Source organism: Fringilla coelebs, assembly GCF_963513975.1.
Source record: "Fringilla coelebs genome assembly, chromosome: 6".
In the NCBI taxonomy this organism is placed as follows: Eukaryota; Metazoa; Chordata; class Aves; order Passeriformes; family Fringillidae; genus Fringilla; species Fringilla coelebs.
Window position 1 is genome coordinate 46,946,765 of NC_140034.1, and position 16,531 is coordinate 46,963,295.

Below are 16,531 nucleotides of genomic sequence, written 5' to 3' on the forward strand. Positions count from 1 at the left end.
GCGGCTCCCCCGGCCCTGCGGCCCCTGCCGGCTGAGGCCCTGCCGCGCTCCTCCGCGCCACCAGGGGGCGCCGCCGCCCCGCCGGAGCCGCTCTGGGTCCGCTTCTTCCGCGGGGCTCGGCCATGGCGGCGGGCGCCAGGAGGGCCGTGTGAGCCGAGCGGAGCGCAGCGGGGCAGGCGGGATGGGCGGCGGTGGGGCGGGATGGGCTGCGGGGCAGCGGGGAGGGGGATCAATCGGGGCAGCGGGGTGGGGGGGCAGGCCGGTCAGTGAGCGGCGGCGTGTTCCCGCAGGTACCCGCTGTTCCAGAGGGGCGGCCCGCAGCTACGGATCTTCCGTCCCAACTTCTTCATGCTGGCGGTGCGGCCCGGCGTGCCCCAGCCCGAGGACACCGTGCAGTTCCGCGTCTCCATGGAGTGAGTGCGGGCACGGCAGCTGGCCTGAGGGCTGAGGGCTGGGGGGCCGAGTGCCGCGGCAGGGGAGGAAGGGGCTCCTGCATCGGGCAGAGCTTGCAGAGGGCGGCGAGGGCACTGATTTAATGAGGAGCTTTGCGTGGCTGCTCTCCCCCAGTGTTAGTGAGGCTCAGCCTTCCCAGGGACGGGCTTGGGAAGAAGGAAGTGCTTAGAATTTGATCCAGAGTAAGCAAGGTGGTATCCAGTTATTTGTCAGGATTCTTTCAGCCTGACCAGTTTGCTGGCACACATGAGAGCCCATAAGACTGTGGCAGGTTCTGGTAAGATCAGCAGTTCCTACTCAGAATAAAGAAAGGTGTCTCAGGTTGGGCAGTGAGAAAGCCTGCTGAACCCAGAATATACCTGGTAGTTTGAACGTTGAGGCTACAGAGGATAAATATTTGACAGTTGTTAGAGTTTATGGATCATAAATCGCTGTAGCAGTGTGTGGTCTAGGTTGAGTTTACACTTGTCATAAATCTGTCTTGGTTAAAGCAAGAAGACATATTTATTCCTCAGTATCAACCAGTCTCTAGTTTATTTTGTTTCAATATTTACACTTTTTTTTTCTTTCTTTCCCCAAAATGTTTTTTCATTGCTTAGAATGACAAAATTGGATATCAGGAATTACCTTGAAAGAATATACAATGTGCCAGTAGCTGCTGTGAGGACCAGGATACAGTATGGTAAGTGCAGTTGAGTAATGCAAAGGGATGATTACAGCATCCCTGTGCAGCCAGAGTAGACTTTTACCTTTCAAAAGGTCTGTTAGCTTTCAGCAGACTTTGGTTGCAGTGGTTCCAGGTGCTTAGCTGGTAATGTCTTGTGGCATAGTTGTTTATTCATGCCTTCAAATAAACATGCATCACTTTATGTTTGAATGCTGTAATTAAATGATGATGTAAGTTTCACTCTAAAAAGAAAAATCTGAATTTAAAAATGCTGATCATCCTGACATTTATCTAGCTTGTGCTTTTGTAGTTGGTACTGTTTCTCCTTGAAGACCAGTGGGTGTCTCCCTGCAGAGGAGCTGCTTCATGTGTTTTAATGCAAGTAGTAATTAAACTTAAATTCAGCTATAGACTTCACTTAAAAAATGAGCTGAGATTAGCTTGCATGCACACTCAGGAAGTGTTATGGTCTAACAAAAGGCAAAGTTTGTAGAGCAAAGAAAAATGCTCTGTTGAACCAGTAGATAATGTCAGAAAAACATTTTGACAAACTTTCAGGTTTTTATCACTTGTTGTTACCAAATTTCTGCTACAGACTGGAATATTTCCACTTGTGGTATTTCTCTCCTGTCCAACACCTAGAAACAGCAACAACAACAAAAAACACCAAAATGTCCACCAAAAGCCCAACAAAAAACCAACCCAAGAGAAAAAGAAAAAACGTTCCTATGTTGAATTCTGACTTGGAGGCAGAGGGACTCATCTCTAACTGAAATAAGATAAATTTAGATAATGTCACCTTTACATATGAATGCTTCCTTCCCCAGAGCTTCTCTGACTGCAGTTTGGATGCAGTCAAGAATATTTTTCTTTTTTTTTTTTTTTCATGTTAATTTACATTTTTGATTACCAGGCAGTGTAATTATTGGGTGGAGAGTGACTTGTTGGTTAGGACATCTTTGATGGCTGAGTTTTTCATTTTTTCATGTAGTGACTCTATGAAAAGAATTGTCTTTTTATGATGGTAAGATAGAGGATGATTTTAAAAGGAATAGGAAAAAAGACCTGTAGTAGTGAAAGATGGAAGATAAATGAAAAAGCTTCAAAATAAGGTTGTAAAACTCTTAATTTACAAAGGAAGGAAAAACCGTGGAAGTATAATCTGTAATATGCTTATGTGAAATCCAGAAATAAATTAAGTCATAAATAGCAAACACATGTAGTTCCAAACAGCACTGAAAAATAGTCATGCTTGTCCTTATAACCATTTTTTCCCCCTTTGCTAATTCTGGGTGATGGTATATAGTCAGGGATTAGAGAGGATTAGAACTCCTAATACTCTGAGAGCCTTAATGTCTGCCTAACATGAAGGGGTGAGTTGTACTTCCCACTTCAGTTGTGACCAGCATGATTGGAGAAGGTTGAGGTACTTTAGTTTGTTTGGATGTGCAATATAATATCCTTGTGTATAAACAGAAGATGCAGCTCATCAGTAAATAGTAAAAATTGTCAAGTTTAAGGCTACTTAATGGTAATTTTCTCCTTGTCTTCCTGAAGCTGTCGATGTTGGGAGAACAGTTTATCATCCCTGGCCCCTACTTGGGAGACTTTTCTCCTTGCTTCTTTGCAGACTTTGTGTGTGAAGGCACAGTGGCAGCAGGCTGGTGATGCCTTGTTTCCCTGCTTGTAAACGAGGAGAGCAGTGTTGACCAGTTCCAGTACCCTTTAATAATTGTGGTCCTGTGCTGGTAGTGAAGGAAGAGTATTCCTCTTAACAATAAACCAAAGATAGCCAAGTCCCTCCTTCAGCTTGGCTTTGCCTTGGAGAACTCAGAAGTCCTGGGAAGTAAAAGGTGGGATTCTCTTCATTCCTGCAGGTGCAAACAACAAGAGGAATCACAGGAATCAGAGAGTGAAGAAGCCAGATTACAAGGTCGCCTATGTACAGCTGGTGAGTTAACATGGACACTTGTGAGGAAAGAGGAGGGCACTGTTAACCAGCCAGCTGAAAGTAATGGCCAGTGAGTTGTCCTGGTTGGCTGAATATTTCTGCCAGTCCTCTTACAGTGACAGTTTCTTTAACACATTCCAGAATGTAAAGAGATTTAAATGACTTGCTCTAAAGATCAAATTCAAACAAAATAAGTCCCATGTTGGTTTGAGGTCTGTCTGTAGGTTGTGGACTGATGTCATTAGGGTGCTGCTTTGCCAGAGAGTTCCATGCTGACCCTGTACTCTGTGTGCTGGAAGGTTCACAACTTGTGTGGTTGATTGCTGAAATGTCCAGTAAGTGAAAGAATATATTGTGAGGGTAGGGAACTTCTTATTAAAGGTCTTTGAATTTCAGTGAAGACTAAGGCTTATTCCTTGGAGAGCCTTTAGTCATGTCTAAACAAGCTTGCTTTGTGGCTGAGCCGAACTCTGAAACATACATTGGTTGCTCAGTGGAAAAGGAGCTTCATGTTCTTGTAAATTTATTTCATAACAGGACCAATTTATAGTTTAAACTTCTGTCAGGCTTACCTGTCTTTATGCAAAAAAGAAGTGCAATCAGTGACAGAAAACCCCTTCACATGCTAAAATGACATTAAAGGGATGGTATTTATGGTTGTAAAACCATAAGCTCAAAATTGCAGTTGGCAACATGATGTCACTGTTAACTCTGTCTTGGGACAAGGATTCAGTGTTGGAGGAATGCTCTGTGACCCTAAAGACTGGCTAAGATTTCATATGAACTTGGAGTCAAATTCAAGAGGGACAAACAATGGGAAGTCTGATTTTTAATTTTTCAGAGTTTAAATATTGCAAAGTTTAAATAGTAGAAATTTTTTTCTGAGCCCCTTTTGGGAAGGGGAGTAAAAAGAAAAGTGAGGATGTAGTGTTTTTCTAGACAGCCCTTACTCAATATAAGAGAATAGTGTAAAGTGCAACGTTACTAAGAAGTAACAGTTATATTCAGATGAGTTGATTTGATTTACTCTGCTGAAGTTAAAGGCAACCTTATCTCTGTGAGGATTTTACATTACTATGGCTAAAACACCCATTCCTTTTTCAAGGAAGAGTTTGCTTTGGTGAGCAAATTGTCCCTCCTGGATTGTCTGTGCTAGGTTTTTGTTTGCTGGAGAGCAGGACTGTATGATTAGAAAGTGAATGCTTGAATTGATGATGTTGTATCTCACAAGTTGCTTTCTCTGAGTGTTGTTCCTGTTAGTAGGTAGTTGCAGGCACTTTCATTGCCACAGCCTCCTGCTAATGACTTTCTTGCCTTTAGAAACTTGTTTCCCAAGACTGAAGCAGCCATGGGTCTCTAGTGAACTGTAGTTCAAATTCTGTTTCACTGTAATGCAGTCTTGTGTCCTGTGTCTGCTGAGGTGAGAAGGAGGTAGTCTGCAGCCCATAGATGCTCAGGGGGAAGGAGTGGGAAGCAGAATGCTACTGCTCTGTTGGAGCAAGACTTTTAAGGCAGTGCCTTTGTGCATTCATTTCACATTCAGCCTCTCAACCTAGAATAGTTCCCATAAACTTAAGGGTTGGTCTGCCCAGGTGTGGAGATTTACCTAAACGAACTTGGTATTGGAGGCAGGTGCACAGGAGTAGTTTGGTTGTTCCTCCAGCCTCCCATTTTGTCTTCTGGGCAATGCATGGAGCGCTGTTGTAGTGTGGCTGAGGTCTCATAGTACATGGGACAGCAAGAGTCCCGTATTGCCTTACACTGTAGTTACCATAATGAGTTCTTAAGGAATGCCATGTTTTCCATCTCTTCCATGAACGGGGTCGGGACACTTTTTGGTGATGTTTTTCATGTCAAGGGAGGGTATCCTGACCTTTCACTAAACTCTTGCCTGTGAAGCTTGATGTCTGTGTTTTTCCCCCACCTCGTTCCTGGTCTCTTTGGTCTATTTTTTTTTCCTATTGTTGTTGTGGTCTGTTAATTCCATTAACATTTAGGTTTCTTTATTCCTCCCCCTTTCTCTTTTTACTTTTGTTTGTTGCTTTTCATCACTAGCTCTGATGTCTCAGACAATGAGCTCCCAGCTCTGTGTTCACACCAGCTTGAAATAGTGGGTGAAGCCAGAAACCCAGTGTCATTTCTGAATCTACATGGTTTGCCTTCGTTCTCATTCATGGTGTGACCAGGCCATTACAGGCCCCATGCAGTCCATTGTTACTATCTGCCTAATTTAGGAAAGTCTTTGGTAACCACTGTAAAACCCTTATTTTCATGAGAATTAGTTTGCATCTGCCATGAGTCAGAGTAGCTGGGCTTTCCCACCATTTTTACCAGCTGTGTTTTCGCTCATTAATCCAGTTTCAAGTTAAAACTGCTTATGACTGGAAAAATACAAATGTGTTTTTGGAAGCTCTCGAGTTGATCTTTCTGTTGCCCACTAGGTGGAAGTATTGCTCTTTCCAGTGTGACATTGCAGCTGTGGTGCAGTTTACCTGAATGAAATTGAGCTCACTCTCATGAGCAGTTATGTTTCTCTGCTTCATAAAGCATCACCTTATGTGTCCCAGTGCAACACACACATCCTTTCACTTACTGCAAGTGTCTCAAGGTGGAAGGTGTATGAAGTCATAGTCAACATGCCCTTAGGTGTCAGACTAGTGCCCCAGCTGTTCCACATGTGAGCATTGTTGTCCTTTCTTTTCCAAATACTATTTCTTGGAGATTCAGAGCTGTTTACTTTCTTCTCAGGCGGTAACTGGACAAATAAGTGATCTGTCCAAGCATAATATTTTCACACTAAAAAAATACCTCAAATCATAGAAGGCTGTGGATCAACAATATCTTGCTATTCCAGAGCCTGCTTGCCTTTTTTCCCCTTTTGGAATGTGGTGCGAAAGATTTAAGTTAGAGACTTACGGCCCTGTGTATCAAATGCTACTTTTCTACACTGTTCGATTTTTTAAATTAAACACAAGTTTTATATCTTTGCAAACTAGATAAAATAAGTGTAATACAGCAGCTTTTCTCCTTACTCCAATACAGCTATAATTATTATAATGAAAATTTAAAAAAAAGAAGAAGAAAAGAAAGCCAGTGGGAAACTTTGCAATTGCCTTAACATCAGGGAAATTAAAAAAAAACAACAACATCCCCTCCTTCTCCTCCTTCAGTGTTCTCACTGGTTTAGCTTAACAGGTGTTAGTACCCGTGGGAGCACAACTGTAGACAAGCCTCTGGAATCCAGACCTATTTTTAATTAAACCTGTTTTGAGAAATGGAGTGGAGATGGCTGTAAAAAGGAGTCTGACCCTGTCAGCGTTAGGACTAACACCTATTTAGCTGCTTGAATGATGGCACCGGTGGGAACATTTTTGCAAATGCTTTCTCTTCAACCCCTGTTTAGAGTATCCTGTACATTCACAGTAGTTAGCCTATTTGCACATCAGATGTGACAACAGTATTCTTTTAAGTTCAGAGGAAATTTGGGTGATCCATAAGTAGTGTTGTTCCTGAGTGGATTTTTGAAGTTGCTTTCTTTGCCTTTTTGCCATATGTTTTAGCATCAGATGTTACCACTGCAGTAGTAGTAGAATTGTTCAAATGCCCTGGGTTATTAAACTTAGCTGCATTTGCTGCTACTGCTGGACTGCATCCCGTGCTTTTGGGAGTCCAACATTTTTGTTGTTAATGATACAATAAACATCACTTTTCTGTTAATTCTGAAGGACAGTAGTAAGTGTTGCAATTATCCAAATAACCAGAAGATCTCACAGTTGTTTACATGATCAGGGTTTGCTGCATCATTGCTGCACAGTAATATCTGTGCTGGTCTTACATTTCTAAACTTTTCAGGGGACTCAAAGGTCAGAGAAGTATAAGTGAACTTGTGCTGGGTAATCCTTCCAGCAGTTTTCTGACGTGAGGCTCAGCAGTGGAAAGGCCAGCACTTGACTTCATAGGCTTAATTATGGTCACTTAACCTCTCATTAAAATGAATGGAGGCAATCTGTACCACCCCTGTGATAACTCCTTAGACAGACTCCAAGAACAAGGTGTGTTTTCACCCTTTCTTAGGACAAAGGCTTAAAATCTAAAGGGAAAATACATATTTGATGCTTAGGTCACTTTTTATTGTGAAGGATGTTACTAGCATCTAACAAATGAATCCTCATAAGGCCTTGTATATAATTCACTTTTACTTTTGGGTAATGCTGAATTGAGGATTAGAGGAGTAGCAGTTTAATGGGTCCCATTTCTGTTATCTGAACACTCTCTCTTGTGAGACCACACATCTCACTTGTGCATAACTTCAGAATTTGTAGGAGAAAGGAAGGTGTCTGCGAAGACCCCAAACTGAGAACAACAATGTGTAAAATCATCATGTTGCTTTTACTTTTTTTAGGTGTTCAATGCCACCTCTGACTTGCTTTGTTTGGGGCTTTTTGTTCCTTTTTCTAATAGTATCATAAGGCTTCACTTGAGAGCGAGTTGAACATATCCTGGTAGAGCTTAGCCTGACAAATTCCAGAGTATCAGGGGATCACTTCACATTGGTGAAAAAGATCTTTTGCTGTCAGTGCACCACTCAGGTCAATGATAGACTGAATTATCCTAGCAAAATTACTTTTTTCCCAGTGTCTGTCTTTTTCACAGGATTTTCTTTTAGTACAGCTGTGTTGAGTAGAAAGGTGGTGTTATCTTCTCCCCTTTTCTCTGTGCGTCTAGCTAAGGTAAGCTAGAAGCTAAAAAGGCAGAAGCAAGTTCTAGCCTTTTTAAAGGTTACTTCAGCTTATGATAATTTCAGTAATTCAGTAGTTAAAGGCATAAATAGCTTGCAAAAGGTAAAACTATGGACAAATGCAAAGTTTTCAAGTAAGGCAGAATCTTCCTTTCCGGTTGGAAATGCCAGTACTTCATGTTCTAGCAATTTGTAAACCAGATAAACCCTGATGAACTTGGTAAAAATTGTTTGCTTTATTCCAGTGAGGATTTCATTGAGAATACATTTATCATATGGTTGTCAGATGGTTGCTGTATAGAAGGAAAAGCTTTTGCAAAGAAGTTTAAGGAAAAGCAGCACTGTGTAAAGGAGTGACAATCCCTCTGTCCCTTTGGTAGGCTTTTTTTTAAGGAGGTGTCATATGAGCTTGAACCTCAGTAGCCTCTGGCATTATGTGGAATATGCATTGAGTGTAAATATGCCTGGACAGACTCACAATCCTTTATGTAAGTTGATGCCTTTTGGTATTTTTGAAATTTTGAAATACCCAAGATACAGGCTTCTTCTGAAAACTAGCTACTGAGCATGCACAACAGCTATTATTCATACAGCTTTCATCACTCCAGAGCCTTACAGTGCAGTATTACTGCAGAGTATTGTTACTTAAGATTTATCAACCTTCAGTTCTCAGGGTGTAATGTCTTGGCTGTTTCAAATCGTGTTTGGCTGCCAGCCAAAATCAGAATTTCTTCACAAAACAAGAGCTGGAAAGAGCCAACTTGTCTGTGCTGATTTTGATTTATTAAAAGACTCCAGATACAGATTGACATTTTCGGCTCAATATTTGACTTCCACCGGCCTTGAAATGGGAACTGTGAGCACTTTGATAAACAGCTTAAAGGTTTGTCTGGTTTTGCTACAGCCTCTGTGTGTATCTTTTTTGTTTTCTTCCCTCTTTTTGAAATAAAAACTGTTTTGCAATTCTTAGTGAATTACTGTGGATGTTGTTAGTATGCTTTAGGGACAGCTTTCCTTCATTCTCCAGTAAGGGAAATGCATTGGTCCTGGAAGCATACCAGAAGGAAAGAGCTGCATAACAAGAACAGTCCCTTACTACAGTCACCAATATAAATAGTTCTCAGATTTTCAGTGGAGGTGGTGTGCCTACCATGTTAGCCTGAGTTGTTTTCTGACTTGTTTAACTAAAATGGCTTCCTCTCCAAGGCAGACAGGTCTTTAGTATGGGCCCTGTCTGTTCTGTAGCTCCTGCAGGGCTGAGCGACCTGCCCACAGTGCAGTTAAAATACAGCAATTTTTTGTAATACTAGCAAATTCCTTTCCAAATGCTTCAGTGTGCTAAAATCATGGGCAGTGCTTGGCCTCAAGGCTGCTTGTTGCTGATCCTACTGCAGGAAAAGGTTCAGTAGGCTGCAGCTTTGGGCTTGCTCAAGGACCCTGGTAAGGCCAGTTTCTGTGCCATGAAACGGGACTGTGCTTTAGCTGTCAAAGGACAGCTATTATGAGGATACCTGTTGGTAATTTAAAGGTACAAAAGAGCTGAAACCCCAGACTGTATACCAATGGAAAGGAAAACCTTGATATGTTCCAGTTGAGCTTATCCAGGCTAGAATCAAGGAAAAAGCAATGTACACAGCAGCTTCCTTGTTGTTTTTGTAGTATGGTCAGGCTCTTAGGAAACCCCCAAGAAGTATGCACTACAAAAACAACCAGAGCATTGCTGGGTAGAGTTGGTATTTTGTAGATTCCAGTCTGGATAATCTCATCTGGGATAACACATGCTTTTTTCTCTCCAAAGCATATGAGGTTTATATTTTTTCACACCTGTTATTTGCCATGTCGAGTGTATATGATTAAATAAAACATAGCAAACATTCATCTGGGTCAGAGATGTGGTGATGGTTCTGTTGGATTTATTTATGTCATATTTTTCATCCCAGAATGCAGAGTAGGTATGCTAGGGAATGCTCCTTTCATGTCCTTTATGGAACCATTTCAAAGCTGAGCCTCTTGTTTGGATGTATTTACTGCATAAATTTAAATACTGGCTGATCTGAAAAAAAGCCAAACCCACCTGTTTTCATCTGAAGCAGTTAAATGCTTTTTTTGAGATTTTTGTATGTAGAATGCTGCCAAAGAAGTTAATGTATTGTAATGTTTGTAAGTGTTTTGGAGAGTAATTTTAGAGTTATGGGCGACCAGTTACAAGTTTTATTATGCAAAGTCCCATACAGAATGGAAGGGCTGATATTGTTGAGTTTAATGAAGTTGTGCTTAGAGCAAATGCCACTAAAAATAAGAAGGTAATGTTAATGGGATAGTACATTTCCACAGAAAAATGGTTTCCTGCTGTTAGATAAAAACCAGAGACCAAGCAAATGTTTATTTTCCAAGTGGGAGACATAGATCTGATGATGATGTTTCACTAAAGTGACTTGTCTGTTAGGCAGAATGACTGATGCAGATGTAATCACTTTAATCTCATTAGTGATATATTAGACAGATTGTTCCCACTATAATTGTTTTACACCATAGTCTTTATGTCTGTTGATAAGAGACCTCTGATATCTGTTATTCTGTATTCCCACATTACACCCTCCAATAACAGCTGCTAGGACTGCTCTCTCTTATCCTTAGCTGAGATCTAAACAACTACAACCACTACTCATATCCTGAGTGTTAACATAATGAATGCCTGCTCCACTGTGCATTTCCCTTGTGGTGGTACTTTAACAAAATCACTTATTTTGCTCATCTTGCTTTTACTGTATGACTCAAACAGCATCTCTGAGTTGATTCAAAGTCTTTGAAGAGATGTCCATCTCCTGATCATTCATCTGTTAGAAAAAACAAGATGTCAGTATCTGAATTAGCACACAGGAGGAGAGGCTGAAAGTTAGCTTTTGAGGAGAAGGGATGTATATGTATCTTGGGGACATGGGTGGAAAGAGATTTTGGGAGGTCAGCACTAGCTGAAAATTCAGAGTGGTGTTTCACCCTAAGATCATAGCTACTGCAGAAAGGCTGGAATGTCTCTCTGACCATTTGTTTTCTCTTTAGGGCCAAGGACAAACCTTTCAGTTTCCCAACCTATTTCCAGAGAAAGAACAAGACGCAGAAACTCGCTCTTTCGATGACTTCAGGGATAAATTTATGGAGAAAGAGAAGGAGAAGCAGGAAGGTGACCCCAGACGAGGTGGAGTCCCTGACTGGTTTGGACTTTGATGCAACAAGCCAGCTGCCTTCCTTTAGGCTTAGAGGGATTTTGATTAGCTCAACTTGCGCTCCTCTCCTCTTCTTGTAATGACCGAATGTTTATTCTTGAGCAGCCCTTGCTAGCCTGTCTTTTTTTCTGGCTGTTTGTACATGACTACAACAAAATGGCCCTGAAGAAATAAAAAGGTAAAATAAATCTGACTGCACCAGGTCTTTTGTGTGAACCTGTGGACTATTTCTAAAATGTGGAATTCCTTGTTGTCATTTCTGACTATGAGAGTGTCATTGTGCTTACTTTTTTCATGCTGCTTTTGTGCTTCGGGTTGTTTTGAGTAGAAATAAGGTATTTAATTTCCTAGGATATGCGCAGTTTGTACTGACAAGAATGTCTAAAAGTCAGGATAGGTTAGTCAGAGGTGGACATGGAAGTGTACAAAATTGGACTATAGGCTCAGGATATAGGGTTCCCCTATTGTCACTTACTGTGTCCTACTGTCTTATTGCCTTCCTTGCAGTGATCCCTCCTGTCCTGAAGAAATGCATGTGATCTTAATGTACTCTTGTAACACTTGTGTGGCATTTTGTGGACAGGGTTTATAGGACAGGTTTGTGACTGCGCATGGATGTGTTTGATCCCCTTAAGCATCAAGAAGCAGACAAAGGTGGTGCACGTCTCTGCTTGCTCTTGTGCAGTGCAGGTAGCTGTCCTCTGTGACCAGCCTGCCTTAGGAATGTTTACTGGCATAATTGTGCTGGTTTCCTTCCCTGCTCCACAGCTACCTTGCAGTACTGGCAAGTGTCCTGTATGGACACAGTTGTATTGGCATAGAAATGCTTCTGCCAGTGTAGCCTGTGTTGTGCTGAGGACTAATAAAAAGACTCTTTTTACTTTTGCTGGTGTAACTCCCTGAACTTCCAAGTTACTGATGCTAGCATAGTGCTAGAACTTTTCTCGGCCTTCTGCGCTGCCACGTTCAGTGTTTTCATTTCTTGGCTCTGTGACTGTTTCTGCTCACTCTGATGAGGATATTTCCTCTTTTTCTTTATCAAGTAATGTGCTCTGCTGTTTTGTCAGAAATAGTGGGGGTAAAGGAGGGCTAGGAAGGAATTCACAGATGGAGAAGAGTGTCTCTGCAGGCTGTTTGCTGCAACACAGCACATGCAGGGTTAAATGTGTAGCTAATGTTCCCCTGGCTTTTGAATTCTGCCACTTGGAGCAATTGGCAGGGTAGTGAGTGAGCCCATGCCTTCAACGCTTCTACCCGGGTGCTTTCCTTTATTGTTCTGTGTCTGAACTTCTTGTTTGGACAGCTAGCAAGATGTTTACAAGGAAACAGCTGTTCTCCAGAGAGTCAATCCAAGTAGGATTTTATGCACCCCCTTCTGTTCATTAGTCACCTCTTTATCCCTGCTACTTTCCTTGTGCATGACAGTCCACCTCCTTCTGTGGTTTGTTGCTTACACCCCCCTCTTTGTCCACTTTCCAAGGGGGATCATGTGTGATCTAAGTTAGCTGGTACTTAAACAGAGAGATGCTCTTAGAGAGGAGGGAGATAAGGGAGGATTTGCTACTCCCAGCCTGCCAGCAGAGTTACAATAGCAGATATGGAAAAATACTGACTTCACTGAAAACAGTTCATGTGTTTGGCATATCTGCAAAGGCAACATTTCCAGAGTTTTGTAGTGACATGTGAAACTCTAGGTTAAATCAGGAGCTGGCCTGCAGATTTAAAGTAGGGTGACTGAATTTGTCTGGGTGCAAGGGTCTCTCTGCTGTACACAGTCTCCTCCTCCCCCCTCTTTTGTTTAATACATTTTTTAAAGGAGCTGTTTCTCAAACTCACAGATCAGTATGGAGATGACCTTGCAACTTGGGCTATGTTCCTTCAATATAATATTATAGAATTTGCTATTTGTTCTTCTCTGTCCTTTGTGGTTATTTCCAATGTGGATAACTTGATCTTTTTCATCATAGTGAAGATAGAAAGGGCTCATCTAGTGCTGCCATACATCTTCCTAAGTGGTTGGTCAGCTTTGAGCAAGCAAACATTCAGGTATATTAGTTCTGGGTCATTGAGGCTGCATTAAGTGTAACAGCAAAGATAGATTCTCTGCCTTCCCTATTAATGGTCAGGAGATGTTGGAGTTGCCAGCTTCTGTACTGGTGTTGAGGACCCAAGATGAGTGAAATTTATTTGCAGTCCCAAATGCACTCTAGGCTCTGTAAGTATCAAAAGCCCCTGTGCAGGTCTACCATGCTTTGCTACTCTGTGATTTCTCCATGGGCAATTAATTTCTAGCTCATGTTCAAGGTAGGTTTCTGTTTAGAGTAGCACGAAAGGGAAGAGATGCAAATACACCCATATCTGTATGAAGTTGCTGTAACCAATTCTGGCAAATACTCAAGCTGCATAAGAGAGCAAGCATGTAATCCTATAGAGGGGTTTGAGTTGGAAGGGACCTAAAAATCACCTAATTCCAAGCCACTGTTACTGGGCAAGGACTCATTCCTTGATGTTACCAGCTACCTCTAAAACAGTATTCCTGTGAAATCAAGGTAGGATTAAAAAAAAAGAAAAGAGCCAACATTATTTTGCTTTAATGCTCCCAGTTGCTGTGGAAGTGGGATTAAAAAGATCTTGAGTCTTTCCCAGTCCCTTGTTGAGCAGTGTTTCTGAGGAAATGCTAGTGGTTAATATGATCGGGTGCTTCTGTGCTTCACAAATCCCATCCTCCAAGTTGTACAGGTGGGTTAAAAGATAGCAGAGAGGATACTTTTATACAAAGGCACAGATTGTATCAGGTGTACCAGAGAGAAGTACAGCAAACCAGTGCTGAAACTAGGACAGGGACTCAGAGTTTTTTTGAGTTTTGTTCAAAACTTTGTTGTGTTGTACTCCTTCCAGCACATCCTGATGTTTCTTTTGGGTGATGTAAAGGGTCAGCAGCTCCTGAAGTCACATCTAGCCCTGCTGTCCGAGGTGTTGAGCTGCCCTTGGCTATGTCAGTGGCCATACCTGTGGGCCAAGGATGTGCATATACACATGAGCAACTTCTCTGAGGGCCAGAGTTATGACTTGGTTGCAGAGACTGATGTTCACTGTGGTGCAGGAGAAGCCAGGTCCTGCCCTTGGCATGCACAGCTCTGCAGCTGCTGCTTTCTCTGACGTGCAGAGGAGGTGCTGAACGCAGTTTCTTTCCTCTGAACGTGTGCAACCCCCCAAAGAGTAAAGTGCTGGAGCAGCCGGCAGATGTGCAGCTGGCTGTGCTGGCTGGTCTGGTGGAGAAAGGCATCTGACTATGCTGAGTGGGTGCTATCCCAGCAATACCATCCAGCTATCCCAGCAGTACCAGGACGCTTCAGAGGAAACATGCAATTGCTTCTGGTTTTTTTGAAACAAACCAAAATGAATTGCAGAGACAGTGACTCTCTTAACATTACACCTTAGAAATGAGTTTTGTGTTGTAGGTGGTGCTCTGGTAAGCACTAGGGGCAGGTTCCTGCAGATAACAAAGTTACTGAGTCTTGTAACCATTTGTTATCACCTGAGCCTTGCTATGTGACCTCAAAAGGCTCAGCACAGCTGTAAGTGGTTAGACAGAAAGGTGTGGCGGTTTTATCTTCTGTGTTACCCAGATTATAGAATCATAGAATGGTTTGGATTGGAAAGGACCTTTAAAAATCATCTAGTCCATCAGTCTTGCAATGAACAGGGATGTCTTCAGCTAGATCAGCTTGTTCAGAGTACAGTCCAACATGTCCTTGAATGTTTCTAGGAATGGGGCATCCACCACTGGTTTTACTCTGGGAAGCCTGTTTCAGTGTTACACCATCCACATGGTAAAAATCTTCCTTATATCTAATCTGCACTGACCCTCTTAGTTTCAAGCCATTTTCCCTGGTCCTATTGCAACAAACCCTACTAAAAAATCTATCCCCATCTTTCTTATAGGCCCCCTTTCAGTACTGAAAGACTGCAGTGAGGTCTCCACAGAGTCCACTCCAGGCTGAACAACCCCAACTCGCTCATCCTTTCCTCACAGGAGAGGTGTTCCATCCCTCTAATCTCTTCATGCCCCAATTCAGGAGCAGGACCTTGCACCTGGCCTTGCTGAATCTCACAAGATTCCCACTTCTTGATTTTGTCCAGATCCCTCTGAATGGCATCCCATCCCTCAGGTTTGTCAGTGCATCACTCAGCTCCCAAATTAGTTGGGAGCCCTAACTGGGACCCCCAAATTATGCATTGGGTGGCAGAAGAACGTAGTCAATGATTTGATCTACTCTTGACCCACTGCCATTAGCAGTGCTGAGTGAATGAAGCAGTAGGAAAATTTGGCTTACTTTATCCAAGGTGGATTTGCTGTGGAAAATATCTTCATGGCTGGGGAATTCCTGCTCCTTCCAGGTTATCCCAATGATATCAAAGCTGAGGTTTTTATTTCAGGAGAACTATTTTACTTATTTGAATTTTCAGGCTGTAGGACAGGCTATTGCTTCTTCAGCTCTGCTGTGTTTGTGGAATGGCTCACAGAGAGCGGTGAGGGTTGGAGAGAGGACGTCTGATCAGTGTGTGCAACAGGGCAGGGGACACAAAGCAAACACTTATTTTTCCTGGGAAGACCGAAAGCTTGTAAAACCATTATCTTGACAATGCTGCTTTCTCTTGAAGTAGAGTTCAAGGACTGCTCAGAGTCCAGTTTAAAGCAGCTGTCTGAGAATGGTTTTCCAGGGTGGCTTATATGCCAAGGCTCGCAGGTACCATGGCTTAAAAGGAACATTGTGATAATCCCTTTCGACCTCCTGAATGACACACACCATAAAATTTCATGCTGTACTTTCTGTGCATAGGCCAGAAACTTGTGGTTGAATGTTACCTGGAATAGATTTCAAAGTTTGAACTTGACCAGCATTGCAGGACCAAGTAATTTTCCTTGAATAAGCTGGGCCCAAACAGCATGAAAGTCACCAACATGTTGTCATTTGTCCTGTGAATTACGCAGAGTGGTGGTAATAGGGAAAACCAAGCATTGCTGCTCAGGAATCATGTGTTTGTAGAGAAGGGAAGTAATTTCTGTAAATATTATTTTCTTTAAATGCAAAAGGTTTTAGACTAGATAAGATGACATAGTGGTTGAGCCATTTCTTCTGAAGTGATTTATGACTGTTTAGACAGCGTTTAGCTCTTTGTGTATAGTATGGCTTATCAAAGTGTGTGCTGCTGTTGCAGACACACCCAGCTTTCAGAATTTGGGAAATATATCACAGTCACTTATTCTGTGGCTTGAGAACATAGTAATTAGGGCCTGGTCCAAAACTCATTGTTTTTAATTACAAAACAGGACTAATTATCAGTCTCTTAACCTTTCCTGCCTTCCGCTATTAGAAAATGCTGCAAATAAAAAAGTGATTAAGATTTTGGAGAATTTGTGCTGTGGAGAATTAGGCAGTGTGTTTTCTTCTGTGGTGACTGGAATGTTGGAGAGGTCACACACAGTGTTTTAG

General features: G+C 42.2%; 1 protein-coding gene across 1 annotated transcript; it reads left to right on the top strand.

Annotated features, from left to right (window-relative positions):
* Positions 1 to 100: 100 nt before the first annotated feature.
* MRPL23 (mitochondrial ribosomal protein L23) lies at positions 101 to 11,221 on the top strand. The gene is made up of 5 exons (XM_084208073.1): positions 101 to 148; positions 291 to 413; positions 1,053 to 1,135; positions 2,998 to 3,071; positions 10,870 to 11,221. Exons 1-5 carry the CDS (start codon positions 123 to 125, stop codon positions 11,032 to 11,034), a joined length of 471 nt encoding a protein of 156 aa, XP_084064199.1. The 5' UTR covers positions 101 to 122; the 3' UTR covers positions 11,035 to 11,221.
* Positions 11,222 to 16,531: the final 5,310 nt, after the last annotated feature.